At 36.5% G+C, this 22500-nt stretch overlaps 1 protein-coding gene across 8 annotated transcripts in view; it reads left to right on the top strand.

Annotated features, from left to right (window-relative positions):
* LOC144968175 (serine/threonine-protein kinase D3-like) overlaps window positions 1–22500 on the top strand; it is a 186242-nt gene that overhangs the window by 119381 nt on the left and 44361 nt on the right. For all 8 annotated transcript variants that reach the window (XM_078906268.1, XM_078906259.1, XM_078906248.1 and 5 more), the window contains exons 3-4: window positions 12474–12605; window positions 13977–14137. In XM_078906268.1, coding sequence (XP_078762394.1) covers window positions 12474–12605; window positions 13977–14137 — 293 coding nt within the window. The remainder of the gene's footprint in view (window positions 1–12473; window positions 12606–13976; window positions 14138–22500) is intronic.

Here is a 22500-nt window from a genome sequence, read left to right as displayed (position 1 = left end):
TTAACTATGCATCCTTATGATTCAATTTGTAACCTATTCATTAGTAGTTCCCCGAAGGAGTGGTTACATGCACACTTCCAAGGACATTGGAACCGGAAAAGTAGAAAGTGTGACGTCACGTTTTTTCTTCCCTATTGAAGTCTAAATTTCTGTTGTTGTTTTCTTGATGGAAACTCTGACCTGACACCTATACAGATTAAGTCGGTATATCCAGATTATTCAAATTTGGACAGATTTGAATTTTGTAAGTCGTTTTAGATGAGAACTGGTGAATATATTGCTACATTACTCAGAAATGTATACAAGTTCATATTGCATTAGTTCTAAAGCATTATAAGATGGAATTTCATACAACTAAGGGTGACAATCATAGAAAGTTCATATAAGTGTGAAAATTATGGAAATTTCATCTATGGAAGAGTGAACAGTATGGATTTTAGGTTGATATAGATTCTTCAAATTCTGATTTTCCCAGAGTTATTCGTTAGCTGCCTGTGGCAGGTCGGATAGTTATATTCAGACAAATATTGTGAAACATTCTCGTTTGAAATATCCAGGCTCGCCATTCAAGTTTTAATTTGAAAGATTGCCATGACTCTTTTAATCAATGAGAGGGTGCATGCTATTGGGTTGACCCCCATCAAACTAAAGATCTTATGAACACCACCGAGCGTGTCATGGGATTGGTTTATATTGTTTGCCCTGTGAATCTCTAAACATTGGTCGATAGTAGTTTGTGACTGGTGACAGCTAAAGAGGATTGAGCGTGGGGGAAAATGGCCAGAAATTCACCACCATGTGTACAGCTTACCAGACTCAGCTCCAGCTGCAACGATTTGGCTGCAGGTGATTGGGATGTCTTGTCAACTACTTTTTTTTCTTCCTTTTTTTGTTTGTTTGTTTGTTTATTTATCTATTTATTTTTATTTTACTTAAATCCTTTTTGTCGACGTGTACTTATTTGCAAGTCTGATAATCGAACGCAATTATCGGCTTGATTTAACATGTTGTAATGGAATATATTAATTTTGCGTTGGTTTGAGAGTATTTCCATAATTAATTACATACAATGAACCCACAACAATTTTAGGAAAATAAGCTGGCAAATAAGTACACGTTGCTTTTTGTCCTCTTCTGTGTTTGATTTTGAAACACGATTTTTAAGTATGTGGTCGATCGTCTCAAAACGGTATTGTGTGAACCAATGACAAAATCTAATTTTAAAATCAAAATGACGTCAGATGTGAAATTTTAGTTTTCCCAATTATAGGGAACTATATCTATTGTACTCAGATCATCAATGTATGGCATCATGCCATATTGTTCTCTATCTTTCGAATTTTAGCATCTCAATCGCCTTTGCATAAAACCGTTTTGAAGCAGTGGGTCACATGTTGATATTTACAGTCTCCCTTGAAAATTGTTGGGAAATTATCTATTTTGTATTGTAAGCTCCAAGATTGTCATCGGGAAATTTGCGTTTTCAATAACTATCATCCCTTCTTCTCTATCTATATGTCTATCTATCTATCTATCTATCTATCTATTAATCTTATCTGATTATCATATTATATGTTTATCATTATATTCTATCTATCTATCTATTATTATTATGCTAGCTATCTATTATCTATCAATAGTTCTATATTACTATCTCTATATATCTATCATCTATCAGTTACTTCTATCTATCTATTATATCACTATCTATTATACCTATATCTATTAATCTATTATATATGTATATCATCTGTCTACTATCATCTAATTACTATTATCTATTACTATTATATATCTGTTGTTAATATATTTTATATATAATTATCTATCTATCTATCTATCTACTCTATCTATCTATCATGTCTATCTTATCTATCTATCTATCTATCTATCTATCTATCTATCTATCTATTTATCTCTCTCTCTCTCTCTCTCTCTCTCTCTCTCTCTCTCTCTCTCTCTTTTCTTTCCCTTCCTTTCTGTCTTTCTCAGTATGCTGTAGTTTGGATGGAATGGTCTTGAGCATAGGTGACATCTAGTGTGTGAAATACTGAAGACTGGTGGTAAGACTAACATTGCTCGTTTCCCTCGCGTACCCAACGCCTCTGTCCAGCCTGTCGCAGTGTGATAAGACCAGATTGACAATGCGAGTGGAGTTTGTTTTTGTTTTTATTATTATAATTTTTTTTTTTGGTTATTTTTTGTTGTTTGTTTGTTTTGTTTTGTTTGTTTGGGTTAAAAAAATTTTTTTTTGGAGGGGGGGGGGGGGGTTTGTTTATGGAATGTAGTTGCGTTCTTTATGTCTTTATGGTGGAATGACTGGGTTTCCTCTATAAAAGGAACGAAATTGACTTCTCTCAGTTCTTTGCTATTTAGACAGCAATTTTAATGATTAGTTCTCACTAAATGATTTCATTCAGACTATAGACGTTCAAGACTACACATACTTTTTATGTGTTGGTACGTTAGATCAGGCTGGAGGATGTTGTGAGTAAACACATGGCATCAATATCATTGGTACCTCCATTGACCTATCTTCTATGATAAATACTAAAGAGACACAGTACATATTTCCAATGTATTCTTATTGAAGACAGTTGTTTTTGTTTTTTATTTCTTAATCAACTTCGTGTCCAGATTTCATGAGTGATGTCGCAGAGTCTTTTGTCTGATTCTAAGTCGAGACTTTCGGGGTTCTTTTTCTTATGATTCATTTGATTCTGTCTCATAGTCCTGTCTCAGACAGACTTTGATATGGAGGAAATGATTTACGATCATTCGTCTCAATATTATATTACCGTATGTCATGTTGATATTGATGCTTAAAGTTCAATGTTAGGGCTTACTTAAGAGTCTTTGAGTTAAAATAAGTATATTCATTGAGTAGTATACGTTTTGTTTATTTAACTCGCGCGAAGGCCGATCGTCTAGTGAGGCCAATGAAGGCTCAGTCTATTCAGAGTCCAGGGGGCTCCCTTTTCACGGACGTTGAAAGCAAAAGTTTCACTGAACTTGAACGCTTAGTCAAATGCAAGGGATGCTGGACAAAATTAGGTGAGAGCCTAAACCGCTTAACAAAATTGTTTTTGTAGCATCGCACTTTGTATGTCCCTACTAGCATAGTAGAATGCAATATGTACTGTGCTGTGTAACTCGCAACAACAACAACAACAACAACAACAAAGAAGAAAAATAAATAACTAAAAGAAAGATTGAATATCCAAATTCTAATCATTTAACTTTAAGCTCAGTTTAATTCATGTTTCCTTCCGACCTAATACAGAATAACGCGATGGGTCATATTTTTGGTATTACGTGACCTGCCTTGTCAATTTAGTCGATATTAGAACTGCCACTTCTATGCAGACAATAGGTATAGTCATAGTTAGATAGTGTCAGGGTTGACCACATTCAGATATATTTTCATCCTGAGTCGGAATTGTAAATCAAAATTTTAGATTAAGTTTGGTGAGTATTGTAATTTTTGTAAGAATTATGTGAATGATTCACCAAAAAATACCTCTTCATCACTTACCATGTTAATGTGACAATGCATAGAAATATGGATGGAAACCATACGCTTTGAGTTGTTCTGGGTGGGGATCCTGACCTCCTGTAGCGGGCGGGGAGGTACATACTGTGTCTTCTATCGCCTTATATCTGTTATCCAACATGCTTTCTGTCTTTGTCTTGGAATGGGATTACTTGGTTTTTTTTCCTGGCCCTCGTCGGAGTCCTGGCGGGAGGGAAACAGTCAAATGCATAGCTATTGTTTTGGGAGGTGATATTTTTTCCTTGTAAATCATCTCTGTTATGTATTATTATATTTGTTATTTTTAATGTTTAACGTAAGCATTTGAGTGTATTCCTCTTTGTTGGATTTTATGCTTGTGTCCGGATGAGACTTATAGGTGGTCTCAAACTAATTACTTTGATAGTATGCTCTTGGAATCTACATCTGATCCCAATTTGTTCCCAGTTCCCTATGTCTTACTTTTTCTTGGGTGCTTTATTTGTAATTCAAGAACCTTTAACTATCCCATTTTCTTCCTTTTTACTGGCGCTGATATAACCTAAATGTGTTGCAAGCGCCGTAAAACCCTTAAAAATAAAAAATAAAAAAACAATCTTTGAGTTGTTTTATATTTATTTTGTAGCCTGTAGCAATAAATTTAAAACTTAAACATTTTTGCATTTACCCTTCGGGTGGCAAAGAGGTATTTTTTACGATCTTTCTTTTCCTTCTATGCCATGACTTCACGCCACTGAGATGTAGTTAGAACCAAGCTCTACATTTGAGTCTCAGCATAGGTGGTAGAATATCTCCGCACAGTCAATTAGTGCTAGTGGATACTTGGGCTCACTTCTATTAATTGGCATGGTTTTCATGGTGAGGTCCAGAAATCAAGCGTCGCCTTCTCCACTTCTCCCTTGTCTGCTTTACTATGACAAAACACTTTTGTTCACTCTGGACTGCCTGGAAATGTTAACTCTCACTCCTCACCCCATTTTTCTTTTGGTTCGCCTTTGTTATAATATATTGGATCATTGTAGTGTATTGTATTATATTATATTATATTATATTATATTATATTATATTATATTATATTATATTATATTATATTATATTATATTATATTATGATACAATGCCAAACGATAGTATTCATGTCATATATCACAAAAAGACAAATAATTTTATACAACTTTTGACTTTTATGGATTTTCGGACCGAGGGAAATCCACCATAATCCACTATCTCATTCCTCCTCTCTATCTTCTTCTTCTTCTTCTTCTTCTTCTTCTTCTTCTTCTTCTTCTTCTTCTTCTTCTTCTTCTTCTTCTTCTTCTTCTTCTTCTTCTTCTTCTTCTTATTATATTATTATTATTATTATTATTATTATTTTTATTTTTATTTTTATTATTATTATTATTATTATTATTATTATTATTATTATTATTATTATTATTATTATTATTATTATTATTATTATTATTATTATTATTATTATTATTATTATTAATAATAATAATAATAATAATAATAATAAGGTTATTTTAGGGTTATTTTAGTTTGTTGCGTTTTTGTGCCATGTTGAAAGAATTAGTTATTTATTGCTTGTGTGTGTGTGTGTGTGTTGCTGTTTTTGTTTGGGGGGGGGGGGTTGTTGTTTTTTAAAAATCTGTTTGCAACTGCTTACGTTTCATATGTGTGTTTGTATGTCTAAATGTGTATTTATGAACATATTATGATCAATGATTATGGCGTGTTTATATGTATAAGTGTGTATCTATGTTTGTGCGTAGTCAATCAACGCGATATTAGTTCAACACTCTGACAGTCAATCTGATCAGAAAGACCAATAGCTGATAATTTAATATCAGTACCTTTGGCTATGAAATGGAATGTTTTTAACACTCTGCTGGGTTTCCATGACATCTCACCCTGAACGCCAGCCAGCCTTGGATGTCGTCCTATTATTGGACATGTCTGCAAACGCTCGTCTCGTCGTCATCGTTATCATCATCATCGTCATCATCCACTACACCATCATGACCAATAACAATTCCACTGTTTTATCCATTTGGCAAACTTACCCCCCCCCCCCACTCCTAGCCTTCCCTGACCCACTTGGCTGACCACAAGGAAAATTAGATAAACATTTCACTCTCACTCCGTGTGGTGTCCGGGGTCCCTCAACTGAGAGGGTCAAGAATAGCCCAACGCCAAGCCAGCGTGTCGTAAAAGGCGACTAATGGTGTGTGATTCTCCCATCTTTGAGTCACCTGGTCCTCCAGGTTGGGGGTTGGCAAAGGGTTAACACCCCTTTCCGTTAAACTCAAACTGTTACAGAAACACAGACAGACAAACCAAATCCTTTTTTTAGCTTGGGCGACCGAAGAGTTTCTGGAATTACAGAATTTATGAAGGACAACAGACAAAGCCGAAAGGACTCTGCTGACCCGATGACGTCTTCGCCAAACAAGCAGCTTCGAATTGCGTCGTAGAACGTTCGCACCATGTATGAAGCAGGAAAAAGCTCTCAAGTTGTGACTGAGATGAGAAGATACAGGCTGCATATACTTGGAGTAAGCGAAACCCACTGGATAAAATCCGGACAGAAACACCTCAAGTCTGGGGAGAAGATTTTATATTCAGGGAGAGGGGACGGGATTCATACACAGGGAGTAGGAATAATTCTAAGCAAGTTTGCCCAGAAGTCACTGAGAGGATGGGAACAATGCGGAGAAAGGATCATCATGGCGTCCTTTACAACACGGAGTAAGAAGATCAGCATGAACATTGTACAGATCTATGCCCCAACAAATGATGAAACAGATGAGGACAAAGATACATTTTATGGTCTGCTACAACAAGTCATTGACAAGTTGCCAAGGAAAGACATCAACATATTGATGGGAGATGCTAATGCAAAAGTGGGACAGGATAACGTAGGCTATGAAGGTATCATGGGACGTCATGGCATGGGAGAAATGAATGATAATGGTGAGAGATTTGCAAATTTCTGTGCATTTAACAGTTTGGTGATTGGAGGATCAGTGTTCCCCCATAAGAGGATCCACAAAGCAACTTGGGTCTCACCAGATGGTGTGACAGAGAATCAGATTGATCATTTTTGTATCTCTCGTAGATTCAGACGTTCATTGGAAGATGTGACAGTACGGAGAGGGGCAGATGTTGGATCAGACCACCACCTGCTATTGGCAAAGCTTAAGCTCCGACTCAGAAAACACGGGGCCAGATCACATACAAGAAGAAAATTCGAGGTGAATGCACTTGATGGGGAAAAGAATGAGGAATTCAAACTACAATTGAGTAATAGATTCCAACCTCTTACTGAGCTCGAGGAGGACATAGATGTAGAGTCACATTGGGCAAAGATCAAGGAAGTCTACATAACAACTTGCCACGAGGTATTGGGGTAAAGAAATCGGAACATAAAGAATGGATAAGTCCAACCACCTTGGACCTTATTGAAAAGAGGAGAACAAGGAAGGAACAAGTGAATGCAAGCCGAACAAGGGCTTCAAGACTGGATGCACAAGAGCAGTATCGAGCCATAGCTAAGGAAGTCAAAAGATCTGTGAAGAAAGACAAGGAAGCATTCATGAACAGACTTGCAGAGAAAGCAGAAGCAGCAGCGACTGGAGGACACATGAGGATCCTTTATCAAACTACCAAGACACTTGCTGGAAAATATGGGAAACCAGAGGTACCAGTCAAAGACAAAGATGGGAAAACTATTTTTGGAAAAGAGGCTCAATCTGAACGATGGAGGGAACATTTCAACTGCCTTCTGAACAGACCACCACCAGACAACCAGCCAGAAATTTTGCCTGCAAGGAATGAGCTACCAATTAGCTGTGATCCACCATCGATAGCAGAGATTGTGGGTGCCATTAACAAGATGAAAAGGGGGAAAGCTGCTGGACCAGACCAGATTCCACCGGAGGCTCTCAAAGTTGATGCGGAAAGAAATGCTGAGGCCCTGCACCCACTATTTGAGAGAATCTGGAATGACGGGATATTCCCAAAGGATTGGAAGGAAGGACATCTTATCAAGCTTCCAAAGAAAGGGGACCTCAGTAATTGTAATAATTATCGAGGCATCACTCTTCTTTCTATCCCAGGAAAGGTTTTCAACCGTATTATTTTAGAGAGAATTAAGAATGCAACAGATGCTAAACTGCGGGACGAACAGGCAGGTTTTCGGAAAAACCGTTCAACCACCGACCAGATTGCCTCTCTGCGAGTCATAGTGGAACAGTCTATAGAATGGAACTCTCCTCTTATTGTCAACTTTCTGGATTACGAGAAGGCTTTCGACAGTATTGACAGAGCAACATTGTGGAAAATTCTGGCACATTATGGACTCCCTGAAAAGATAGTAAACCTCGTTAAGGAAATGTATGAAGGATCAAGTTGCAGGGTTGTACATGAAGATCAGCTTACTGACAGCTTTGAAATTAAGACTGGTGTCAAGCAGGGATGCTTGCTCTCTCCATTCCTGTTCATCCTTGCCATTGATTGGCTAATGAAGGAAACCTCCAAAGGGAGAAGAAATGGGATACAGTGGACCCCCTGGACACAGTTGGATGATCTGGATTTTGCAGATGATCTGGCTCTTTTGTCCCACACCCAGGACCAGATGCAAGCAAAAACCACAATTATAAACAGCCTCTCGGAATCAATTGGTCTAAGAATACATCCTGCAAAGTCAAAGGTCTTGAGGATAGGTACGCGTCAAAGGGAGCAGATCAAAGTAAAAGATCAGGAACTCGAAGATATAGACACTTTCTGCTATCTCGGAGGTATAATTGACAAGGATGGAGGCACGGAAGCAGAGGTGAAAGCACGAATAGGAAAGGCACAGGCTGCATTCACATCTTTGAACAGAGTTTGGAGAACTAAAGATATCTCCCTTCAACTAAAGCTAAGACTTTTCAACTCAAACGTGAAGTCTGTCCTACTGTATGGATGTGAAACTTGGAACGCATCACAGGCATGTATAAGGAGGGTACAGATTTTTGTAAACAGGTGCATGCGTAAGCTACTCAGAATAAAATGGATGGATAGAATAAAAAATGAGAAGTATGGAAAAGAACACAGCAGAAACCAGTGGGAGAGGATATAGGAAGAAGACGATGGAGGTGGATTGGACACACGCTTAGAAAGAATGACTCAACTATAACAAAGAAAGTATTGGACCGGAACCCTCAGGGCAGAAGATCAAGGGGAAGGCCACGAGGAACATGGAGAAGAATTAAAGAAGCTGATATACAGAGAAGTGGTAAGACCTGGAATGAGATAAAAAAGTTGGCTCAGGATAGAGAAGGATGGAAACTGTTTGTCTGTGGCCTATACCTGACCCAGGGTGAAAAAGGCAATGATGATGATTTCACTCTCACTCAGCCAATGTCATGTCTTTCTAGGGTGTCAAATTGTTTTATTTGAGGCGTAAGCTGCGATTACGACACTTTATAAAAGTCACACCAATGCCTTGGTTACTTTTAAAAAAAAATTTAAAAAGGAAGAAAGATAGAGATATAGTAGATTCCGCACTGATGTTTCTATGGATGGAAATAGCAAAATAAACAGACTTGCCACTTATACAAGTTTTTAATTGGTTAAATTTTACTTTTGAGATGTGTGTGTGTGTGTGTGGGGGGGGGGGGATTTGAAATATAAAAAATGTATTTACATGTACTTAATATGTACTTAATTTTTAATTAATTTTTAAAACTCTGGATCAAGATTCTAAAACGTAATATTTTGTAAAAAAAAAAAATAAAATAAAATAAATAAAATGCATTATGATTTGACCAAATTTAACAACACTACACCAATTTTAAGACATTAAATGTAATAATTAATCTAAATAGAATTTAAAGTAGTACCAAAATACCAAACACGGAATGTTTCGGGTTCAAACCCCTTCTTCGGTCAGTAAGAAAACAATGCAAACGTTGAGACATCTCTTTAAATCCAGAGTTAAAATGTTACACATCACTTTCAGTCCTGATTGACCTCTGTCTTTCTGTCTGGATTTTACTGTTTTGCTATTGACTGAATAGGGGTTTTGAGCTCGAAACATTATTTGTTTGGGTTTTTTTTTTAAAGCTGTTATATACATTTCTGTACATTATTTCCTATATGTGTTTGTCTAGTAGCCAGATTTATATTACAAAATGTTCAACGGATAACTTTGTTTTTCGTGCAGAATTAAAAATCACTTGTGGCTCTTTGTAAAGGTTATGGGAATCCAATGGGTTGCTTCTATCCCATCTTAAAACAGCCGCTTTCTTGAATATGACCAAGCCTCAAAATATTTCGGCAGTTATATCCATGATGTATTGCTACTTCAAAACTAATATCACATTTGTCGAAGCTTTGGCGTTTCGGACTCAACCCCTTCCTCAGTCAAGAACAAAAACAATTTTAATACGGAGTTTGATTGGTTTCTGTTGTTGTTTCGGGCTGTGGTAGTTATTTTGTTCATTTATAAGTCATTTTTATGTCAAAGAGAAGCATTCAATAGCAACACAAAAAAACATAACAAAACAACCCCCCCCCCCCCCAAAAAAAAAAAAAAAAAAACAAACAAAAAAACCCAACAAGAATAATAATAATGATGATAATAATAATAATAATAATAATAATAATAATAATAATAATAATAATAATAATAATAATAATAATAATAATAATAATAATAATAATAATAATAATAATGATGATGATGATGATGATGATAATAATAATAATGCTGAAAACTTATCTAGCGCTATGACTCCGAGACACCAGACTCTAAGCGCTTAAATTACAAATTACACACACAAGCACACACACACACAACACAAACCAAACCTATCTTGCTTCTCATACCATCTACTTAAATCGAAACAGATATGTTTTAAGCGAACGTATAAAAATAGACAAAGATTCTTTTTCACGAATGCTCTGCGGTAAGGCGTTCCAAATAGAGGGTCCGAAATGAGAAAAGGATCTCATTCCAGCATTTTTCCGAATTCGAAGGACAACTAGTTTTGTGGAATCACTGGCCGAACGTAAGGGGCGGGGTTTTGAATATCTTTCAATTAGTTCCGAAAGGTAGGAAGGGGCAGTACCTTCAAGACACTAAAACACAGGCTTTGAATTTAATCCTTTTCTCAACAGGCAGCCAATGCAGGTCATGAAGTAGAGGTCCGGCAGAGTCGCACCTACGCTTCATGAATACTAGTCTGGCAGCGCTGTTTTGGGCAATCTGAAGACATCTCAGATTGTTTTGCGAAACGCCAAAATGATGATAATAATAAGTGAATTAAGAATGTATTATGAATTTAATTATTAATCATCCGCTTGAAAGACAATATTATTAAATTTCGATGCGTTCAAAGTTCCGTTTGAATGAATGTGTTGGTTTTGTTATCCATTTAAACCTCATTACTCTTATGAGTGTTATGGACTAGAAATACACTCATGGTTAAGCGCAGCAGTGGTCGTGTGGGTTAATAAAGTACTGGACTAAATTGAGATCGAGACATGTTCCATTTTCACGGCTTTTAAGAATTATTCAAGGTATCCTTTTACGATCATTTTTTTTTTTTGGTGATGAAAGCCATTTCTGATCGTCCTAATGTGAGTAAGGAGTCTTTCCAACAACTTTGAGCCACCTACAGCAGGACTCCAACCAAGGACAGACAGGTCAGGAGTCAAGGTCATAATGCAAAACCACAAAGCACTATAAACTAAGGCGATGTGCCGCAGTTCTTAATTTTCTGCTACTTCCTCTACATGTCCATCAGGACTTCGTTGTCTTGCGGATGTGGCACTCGCACATTGTATGTGTTGAAAAAAAAATGTAATAGCGCCTTATAGGTATCGTGTCTCGTCCTACATGTTCAATGCTTTGTTGGCTTGGGGCGTGGGACCCTTTCGCTTTAAGCGCGTTTAATTAAATTATCATCATCACCATCGTCGTCATCATCATCATTCCTGGGTGTGGCCTCCGCAACTGCAAACCGAAACGAGCTTCTGTCCTGCTCCATCCTTCCACATTCAGTCACTGGCTTATGCATACATTCGCTGATGTCTTGTGACCATCTTCTTGGTCTCCCTCTCCCTCTTTTACTCTCCACAATACCCTCTAGAAATTGTTTTCAATGGTGTCAAGTCTCTTGATAATAAAAAAAAATCAAGCTTTAGTTTCTGTATCTAACATATGGCTCCTTAATACCCAGGGACTCTTTCACATTTTGATCAGTTTCCTTTGCTGTACAGGGAATGCGGAGAATTTTCCGGTAGCATTTCATTTCAAATGCATTGATTTTGATTTCAACGTTTTTTTTTGTGATTGTCCATGATTCACATACATATTGTGCTGTTGGAAATATGGATGTTCTTAATATTTTCATTTTTTCATTGAATGCTTTCACTTTTACATAATGTCATCGTTTTTGTCAATTTTGTTTTGTCAAGTGCTATCCTCCTTTGGATATCAGGGGTCGATTTTCCATTTTCCTCTATTCTTATCCCAAGATATACAAAGTTGTTGAAATTCACCAGTTTTTCTCCATCAACCACCTTTTTAGGTTTTGGACTTTTATCAGTGTTCATTGCTTGTGACTTTTTAGCATTTATGAGCACTATGTCTTATCCAAAAAAGCTTTGTTGACGGGAGTGCAGTGTCGTCAGCATATCTATCTCAGATCTAGTTTTGTTCAGTCTCATCAGAACGAGACTGATTGAGGTCTAAATTCGAGATCAAGTTTACAATTTTATAATGGCAGTTCATTTCTTTTACAGTGTCAATCATTTTTGAGTGGTTCGCATAATCGAAGGCTTTAATTAATATATTTTATAAAAAGCTAAAGTTTGTTTTTTTGTTCGACTTTTAGTCATTTAAAAAAATAAATTTACTAATACCACTGTTTTGTCTTTTCCTCTTCCAGAGCAAGCCACCATGGAAGAGCTTCAGATCCGGCCCCATCTCCTTTTCGTTCACTCGTACAAGTCGCCACACTTCTGTGATTTCTGTGGGGAGATGTTGTTCGGCCTGGTGAAGCAGGGACTCAAGTGTGACGGTAAGTTTGGTCTCCTCTAGCTAAAAAGAACATAGCATGCTCCTCCTCCTCCTCCTCCTCCTCCTCCTCCTCCTCTTCCTCCTCCTCCTCCTCCTCCTCCTCCTTCTTCATCATCCTCTTCTCTTCTTCTCTTCTTACTTCTACTACTATACTACTACTTACTACTACTACTACTACTACTACTACTACTACTACTACTACTACTACTACTACTACTACTACTACTACTACTACTACTACTACTACTACTACTACTTACTACGACGACACTACTACTACCTACTACTACTACTACTACTACTACTACTACTATACTAAACTACTACTACTACTATACTACTACTACTACTTTCTGAAACGATACCACTTCATGTAAAATCGAAACAGACAAGAGAATAGGTCTCTGTGCGTCCATTATCACTAATCGAAAACGTCACATTTGAGCGTCAAAGACAAGATTAGAGGCAGAAGCAGCCGAAGTGTCTCAGTCCTTTGGCAGAGACGCGGAAAGCCCATAAGGAATACAATAAGGCAAACTCAGATTGTGCATGCCTTTGTGATCGCATTTTCTGTTTACGATAAGAGCGAGAGGGAAGAAGACACAAAATGGGATCATAGAAAAAGAAATATTGCAATACAAATCTTCTTGATGATTGATTTGTTCAGCATAGCCTCTATTCCCTTCAAGCTTCAATGGCAATTGAAACTGAACAGAAGAACACGCGGAATTCCCCATTCGACGGCTATCAGCACAGAAGCGCGCTCGCACAAGAAAAACACACTCTTACGCATGTTTTTATTCTCACTAACATTCAATTTCTCTCTCTCTCTCTCTCTCTCTCTCTCTCTCTCTCTCTCTCTCTCTCTCTCTCTCTCTCTCTCTCTCTCCTCTCTCTCGATCGTTCGCTCGCTGTTACGTTTTCTCTTTTTGTTCTTGTCCTTTGTCATACAATTTCCTTTATTCTTTGGTCATTTTTCCAGGAGAAAATGATCTGTGTAATTTGTTATTTATTTATTTACATCATACTTTGTCAATCAACTAATTTGTTTTGACAAAATATCATCTTCCAACCTCTGCAAATCATTTTATATTCATCATTTATCCTGATCCAACGATTATCATATTAGGTAGAATCGTTAAAAACCATTCGCCCCTTCCATGAATAATGTACACCTTTTTTTAGAGAGCGGTGTCGTGCTAGAGTAGAGAAAATATTACAGCTGTTTAAATGACTTTTTAAAAAAACAACCAAAGAAACGAAAGTTTTAATTTTTTCACTTTCCTAGCTTTACAATACATAAATATTAGGAACTCCAGCTTTTCTAAATATCTTGAGTTATTTTGTTTATTATATTTTCTTATTTCCTCAGGCTGTGGCCTAAACTTCCACAAGCGCTGTGCCTACAAAATCCCAAACAATTGTGCCCATGACAGATACCGCCGACATTCCTCCTCCAGCGTCTCCTTCAATCTACCCATCAAGGCGTCCGATAACATATCGCTGGCATCGAGCAACGACAGCCAAGTGCAGGTATGTGGTCGTCCGATCATCATCATCATCATCATCATCATCATCATCATCATCATCATCATCATCATCCATCATCATCATCGTCGTCGTCGTTGTCATCATTATCATTCATCATCGTCGTCGTCATCATCATAATCATCACCCGTCATCGTCATCATCTTCATCATCATCGTTATCATCATCATCATCATCATCATCATCATCTGTCCATTGCTCTCAAATTGTATCATGGGAATTGGATTTTGGTAGGGGTCGGAACTGGTGGGCGGGGTACATAAAAAGGTTTTTTTTTTAGGATGGAATGTTGGCATTGCACACAGGTGGCACAGAGCATAATCAACGTTATACGTCATTCGCTTTTCCCAGAGGATCCAATAACACTGATGCCCGATTTTGATTAAATTTATCACGTATAGTGGTTCGGGTGGGGATGGTGATAGTAGTAGTAGTAGTAGTAGTAGTAGTAGTAGTAGTAGTAGTAGTAGTAGTAGTAGTAGTAGTAGTAGTAGTAGTAGTAGTAGTAGTAGTAGTAGTAGTAGTAGTAGTAGTAGTAGTAGTAGTAGTAGTAGTAGTCGTCGTCGTCGTCGTAATAAGAATGAAAAGCCGGAATGTATAGTCAAGAGTTGCCAACTTCCGATTTTTTTCTCTCGGATTCTCCCGCTTTATATGGTCTTTAAAATATCCTGGCAGACGTTCTAAAGTTCTGTTTCTCTCTTTGATTTTTTTTTCATTGATATTTTAATGATGTTTTCACAAATGCAGTTTACTAAGTCTTTAAATGTGTCCAAATGTGTTTCCCTATTAAATTTCATGACAAAGAATCTCCTTTCCTAATATTTCATTATTTTACAGCATCATAACTGATACACTGATAATTATAAGGACCTTTATCATTTTTTAAATAGAAAAGGTCGGAGTAAGAAAACTGAAGTCAGAATTGAGTTTAACCCTGACTTACTGACATGATGGGTTGCAGCTCCGATGTTCTTCAAAAAGCAAAGACGAATATAGATAGAAATGGTGCGTATTCATATGATAAGATTCATAATATTATCCGTGGCTAGCGTTGCCCGTATAGTGTATCCTCTTGCAGTTTAGTCTCTCGGGACAGGGGATACAATACTGGTAGTTGATTTGGTTGTGTGGGCATCAAGTTCTTTGGCCAGCAACTAATAGTGGCGGCGGTAGTAGTGGTATGAAGCGGCTGGGCCGCCTTCAAAAATGCGATTGATGTTTGGAAATTGGATTTCCGATATTGATAATATAGTACATAATATGTTGCTGCTTGAAGTTTGAAGAAGATAAGATAAGATGAACTTTATTTATCCACTTCTTGAAAAATACATTGGGCATTGTCATAGACTAATGCGTTTCTAAAAATAATTAAGCAAATGATGATAAAAATGAAATATAATGACCAAAAAGTAAACCATCAAAAAGCTTAACAAACTAAAACATATTTAAAAAAAGAATTAAATAACAATGAAAAAAAGTATAATGGAAGTTTCAATTTAATTCTCTAAGACAAATGAAGTGGAATATTCGGTTGACCCTTTGTCAACAAAATAAAGCATGTTGAATCATGCAAGGAAGAAGAATGTGAGATGAGATGATGGTAAGGCCCGAAGGATTTAATCACGTTTTTTCCCCATTTTCTTCATCGATAATGATGTACCTGTTTGAAATTATAATGCAGTTGTGTGTGATCACCGACAAAGGTCGACTTACTAGAACCGTCAATTAGAAGCCATCTTGCACAAGTAATTTGTTTTGTGGATTAGTGGTACTTTGGTCTTGTCACAAAAGTAAAGCAATATTAATCGTGGTCAGTGGTCGATTGGGCGATCGTGATCGTTGAGAAAAGTCTGATCCCGGCGTTGTGTCCTTGAGTAAAGTTCTTTACGTACATTTCCCCACTTAACTGTGGTGTGAATGAGTATCTGCCAGTAGGTAGTGACAGTTATTGTAAAAGATGATACAAAAAGGATGCCTTGCCCTGTATGAAATTTATCTATGATGTCGTATGAAGCGCATTGAGCATGGTAAACTTGGGAAATGTGAGTGTTCTTATTGTTTTATTTAGTATGGACTTTATGCTGTGTCCCCTTGCTAAAATTAAATTAGCTTGTTCAAACCATTCACAAATTGTGATGATTAATTCGAGGAATGAAGAAGAAAACGTTTAAAATTGACAGCGGAACTAGCTAATGCTGAGCTTGGAGATTGTAAATCAAGCTTATAATGAAACAAGCATCGGCGAAAGTGGACAAGTATTCTTGCATATATATTAATATACATATATAATCGTATAAAATCGTTTGCATACATACGTGGCCAGCATTGTCCAGCTAGTGTAGCGCTTGTCGGGGCTTGCCTCCTGGGACATAAGATATAACTATATCAAACGATTGATTTTGTGTGGGCACCTCTTGTATGAAGGTCAGAATTTGAAATAGCGGCGACGACGACGACGACGACGACGATGATGATGATGATGATGATGAAAAAGAAGTAGCTGGCACAACAATGTCTTTATTGATATCATACTTGTTAATTTAATTCCATTTGTAGGCAAGGGATCGAGCTGACAATTTGATAGCTCGGTTGCTAACATTTGGAGTCATTTTATTGATATACGAGTTATGAATTTCTGAATACCTAAATCTCCGCGTTGATTTTCTATTGACCAAAAAAAAATTAGCATTGAAGATATTCTAACTACCCAAAATTTAACACAAAATTCTAAATTTAACCAAAAGTTAACCAAAATTAATACAAGGACTAGAGCTCGACATTAAGATGTTTGATGTAATAATTAGAATTATCTTTTTAAGTTTAATTATCCTAAATAAAAAGACGAATGACGAATTTGGATAAAACCGTTAATTTTATCCGTTGCATGAATGAATTAAAAATGCTCTATGCAGGTGTGCCAAATTAGTTTATAACGGTGACATACAAAACAGAAATGCATAAATTCTGTCAAGTGTCAAATCTTCAGAATGTTTTGAGATTTTGTCTCAGGTCTTCAGAAAATGTATCATCATTTTCTCAGAAAATCACGAATTCTTCAAGTAGGCATATTACAATTTCAGGAAGTCGCCTGAACACCTGGCTATGCAAACAAAAATGTTTAGGGACAAAGGGCTACCAGATATGCTTATCTTAACAGCTATGTTCAAAATCATTCGTGACGGAAGTTCAACAATCTCACAAGAATGTTCTAAGAACGAAAAATGAAAACTCGGAGTTTGTAGAGCATGGAACAAACATCATTGAAAAACTTGTGAGAAACAACGGATGTGTTTTCGAAATACCCATCCGAACCACGGAAAATTATCGGCTCTCCTTTCTCGTCCAAACCATTGCTGACTGAACCCGCCTCGATAACTTTACTACTACATCTCTATAAGAGTTTCGAACCGACTATGTCCACTGACTGTCAAAGCCGCTGCATCGAAGTCGTATTGGTATCTGCAGCATACGCTACAGAAACAGATGCAGATAAGATACGTCTGGAACACCATGTGTCTTATCCCTAGAAAGTTTTGAATGTCAAATTTTAGATCTCCAGACAGTCAAGAGTCAAATCAAAGTCTTGAATGTCAAGTGTTTGATATTAGGAGGGTCTTAAATTTATGTTTTGAGTGTTGAGAAACACCCTGGTGTCGATATTTGAGGCCCCAAATAGCATTTTATATCTAGAACCAATTTAAAATCGTAGAGGTATGGTCTTACATAAATAAGTATTTGTCCGGTTTTTACTCTCCTGGTTTCCAAACGTGCTCTCGGGGCGGGTGTGAAAACGGCTTGGAAATGGTATCGTGTGATCTTCACTCTTGAATAGTGTGTATGTAAAAACCAATACAAGTCGTAATATTCAGGTATGACGTAACTGACTAATATTATTGGATGTCGTAAGGGATTGGCGCTGTAAAAAGATTAAATGTTATTATGTCACATTGCAATGGCATTGGTTAGAATAATTTGGCTTAGAGTGAATTGCTTTTTCAAGGAATTTTATCAAAGTTACCTTTAAATCGACTTCTACTTCTATACAGATTTCGACTGGAGTTGGAACTCGAGATTAATTTGCCTATTGCGTTGATCTCGCATTTATCACACTATCTATCTGTCTATCTATCTATCTATCTATCTATCTATCTATCTATCTATCTATCTATCTATCTATCTATCTATCTATCTATCTATCTATCTATATATATATAACATTATTGATTTCGAATGCTTCGTAGTCGCATTGTGATATTCTACTACTACTAAGCAGATGTGTATAAAACGATAAACCTCATAATATCCATATTGTAGTAATATGGAAAATGATCTCAATAAATGTCGAACTCCTTTTTAGGCTGATGAATATGGAAATTTATTGAATTACACCCAAATTGATTGTTAAATGAAGACATATTATGGCTACATCACTAAATCACTGGTTTGTAAAACTTCGGCAATTTTGTAATTGAAAGTAATTAAATTTTGATAAGAGTGTCAATTCGAAGATGGACGATTTGAACGACGGGTCGGGAAACTAGTTGAAGATAAGATAAGATAGATAGATAGATAGATAGATAGATAGATAGATAGATAGATAGATAGATAGATAGATAGATAGATAGATGTGATTTAGATCCTTTACCAACTAATATTTTGAAATTATGTCTTCCTGAATTGTTACCTTGCATAACTTATATTATAAATCAGTCACTTATCTCAGGACAAGTCCCAGATATCTATAAACATGCAATTGTAAAGCCTCTCATAAAAAAGCAAAATCTCAATGTAAATGACCTTAGTAACTACCGTCCCGTCTCAAATCTGCCATTTCTTTCTAAAATCCTTGAAAAAGTTGTACTCAGACGTCTTTCACAACATCTCCATGAAAACAATCTATGGGAAAAATTTCAGTCAGCTTATCGTTCTTACCACAGCACAGAAACTGCTCTGTGCTGTGTTGCGAGTGATTTGCTTGATGTTTTAGATAAAGGTTCTGTTTCTCTTCTGACATTGTTAGACCTTTCGGCGGCGTTTGATACTATTGATCACGGTATTCTCATTAAACGACTTAATATAACCTTTGGCTTGTCTGGGACTGTCTTGCAGTGGTTTGAATCTTATTTAGATGGCAGAAAGCAACAGGTTATGATTTTAGATAAACTTTCTCGTCAACATACATTGTCTTTTGGTGTTCCTCAAGGCTCTGTTTTGGGTCCAATTCTTTTTGTTTTGTATACTTCTCCATTATCTAATGTCATCACTGATCATGGGCTGCGCTATCATCTCTATGCAGATGATACGCAACTTTATGCTACTGATAAAACTAAAAATCTCGAAAATATTGTGAAACGTGTGGAAGAATGTGTGACGGATGTGAAAGAGTGGATGGATGCAAACAAGTTGAAAATGAATGAGTCAAAAACAGAAGTGATGATTGTGGGAAATAGAGGGCAGTTGAAGGTGAATGATGGTCTTGAGGTGTTGATTGGGGGTGAAAAGATCAAAGTTTCAAAGACTGTGAAAAATTTGGGTGTCTATTTTGATTCAGAAATGAAAATGTCAGCTCACATTTCTGCTCTCTGTAAATCTTTATACTTTCAATTGAAGAAAATCAGTTCGATCCGTCAGTATATTGCAATTGGAACATGTAAAACATTGGTTGTTTCCCTCATTTTTTCGAAACTAGACTATTGTAACTCGCTGCTTGTCAACTTGCCTCAGGCTTCTATTAAACAATTGCAACTACTGCAAAACAGTGCAGCAAGATTAGTTTTTGGCAAAAAAAAATTTGATCATGCAACCCCTTTGTTGGCCTCTCTCCACTGGTTGCCCATTGAAAAGCGCACATATTACAAAGCAGCGTGTCTTGTTTATAAGTGTTTGGCTGGTATAGCACCGGCATATCTCACAGATCACGTGGTCATGTGTAAATTTGAAAATTACACTTTAAGATCATGTAATGACCAAACGAAAATTTCGGAAAAAAAGATCAAGAACAAAATTTGGTGATAGATCGTTTGCTTGTTTCGGCCCCAAGATTTGGAATGAACTACCACGTGGTCTGAGGGAGTGCAAGTCTTTACCTACTTTTAAAAAGAATCTCAAGACACATTTTTACTGTATTTGTTTTTCTTGACTCTATATGAATCCTTGATTTGGCTATGAATTGTTATTGTTGTTATTATTTTATTTTTTTATTTTTTCACTTAAAATTGATATTTATATTGTAAAGTGCCCAGAGCTTGTGTTTTACACGAGAATGAGCGCTATATAAATGTTATTATTATTATTATTATTATTATAGATAGTAGATAGATAGATAGATAGATAGAGGGAGGGAGAGAGAGAGAGAGAGAGAGAGAGAGAGAGAGAGAGAGAGAGAGAGAGAGAGAAGTGTGTGTATGTGTGTGTGTGTGTGTGGTGTGAATTAGCACAGATGGGTAGGTTGCGTGTGTGGGCAAGTGTTGACTGAGGGGAAGGGCTTGGGGGGGGAGGGGGGGGGGGGGGGGGGGCACGGGAAGAGGAAATCGAAGTTGAAGGGACAGACTAGCCTAAACAGACCGTCATTTTGTTCTTTGAAGACAAGATAGTATTTGTTCACCAAGACTATAATTTTATTTTTTGTTTTGTTTTGTGTTAAATTTTTTTCCATCACCAATTATAATGTGATTTAAAAAGAAAGAAAATCCTATAGATATTGTCGTCTCTTTTAAAACTGGATAGCGTACATAACCGTTTTCACCCTTTTAAAAAGAGTCGAATTGAAAGGATATATAGATAAATAAACAAGCAAAAGTCACACCTAATGTTAATGGCGCAACCGTAATGCGGGTGTCTTTGCATGTAAATGAATAAATTAGCAGAAAAAAAAATCAACATAAATAGAAAAGATAAATGCCAAAATTTACAAAAATTATCTGAATGGGCCGAGATTGGAGGGTAGAAAAATGAGGATTTTGGGGGAGGGGGGGGGGGGGGGGATGTAGAAAGAGATTTTTTATTTTTTTTAAAATGCATTTTAAAAAAAAAAAAGAGGAATGTGTCGGAATAACGGGGTGGTCTTCGGCCCTTGGGTCTGGTCGGTAATAAGGCAATTAACTTTTAGATTCGGAAATATCGTAGTGGGAAAATGACCTTACTATCTTCCCGCTGGGTGTTTTTTTGCCAAATGTTACGAGGGGAAATGTGGCCATTAGACCGACTGTAAATTATAGCTGTTAGGGTTTTTTACCATTGGCTTAGGGAAAGAACGACAGTGAAGACAAAACATCTTTTGTCTCATTTTGGTAAGGAACATTTAATTTCATGTATGGATAGATTGAAATGACCATCAACTTGCCATGAAGTGTTAAAATTGAGATTTTTTTAAAGTCTCGGGTTTGACAAGGTGAAGGTTGTCTTAATCGTATCAATTTGTAGTTTTCTGGTAAAGATTAGGTAAAGGTGTTTTGTTATTGCATAGCAATGTTTGGATTACGTTATAACAGGATCACAAACACACACGCGCGCGCACATACATACATACATACATACATACATACATACATACATACATACATACATACATACATACATACATACATACATATATACATACATACATATATACATATATACATACTCTCTCTCACACACACACACAACACGAACACACACACACACACACATACTATAGCCTACTCCTCAGAGCCCCCTCTATCTATATCTCCGTATCAGTATAATATGTGTATGAGTATATAAATTTGTATATATATATATATATATATATATATATATATATATATATATATATATATATATATATATATATATATATCCTTTCTTTAAAAAATATATCATTGTGGAGAACATTGTGCTTATTTGAGTCAATAAAAAAATTGATACGACGCACAACTCTACTGAAAGATTTGAAAATTAGAAATGTATTTTTTTTACAGATAGATAAACAGATAACTTGATTTCCTTTTATAATTCAAAGTCAGTTTGAAAGTTCGTTGAGTCAAACAGATATCAGAAAATATGTACCAACAACGACACTTGACTCCCAAAATCAACTAATTTTGACACTGTAAAAAGTTCTCAATTTGCGTCATCTATTTATGACATCAAGTATTATTATTACTTCCGTTGTGTTGATAAATCGGTGATCAGTGTTCTTATGTATGTTCTAATTGCGTGTATGTTTGTGTGTGTGTGTGCGTGTGTGTGTGTGTGCGTGTGTGTGTTTGTGTGTGTGTGTTGTGTGTGGGTGTTGGCATTTTTCAGCAAATTGTGGCATTCATAGTGATATTATTCACTTGATCACATGAAGGTATTTCAGTCGCCATTTTGATTCTTTTTTTACT

Source organism: Berghia stephanieae, chromosome 1 (assembly GCF_034508935.2).
Source record: "Berghia stephanieae isolate SIO BIC M18660-M18661 chromosome 1, UCSD_Bste_1.3, whole genome shotgun sequence".
NCBI lineage: Eukaryota > Metazoa > Mollusca > Gastropoda > Nudibranchia > Aeolidiidae > Berghia > Berghia stephanieae.
Note: the sequence above shows the minus strand (reverse complement) of the source record. Positions and strands in the feature narration are given on the sequence as shown.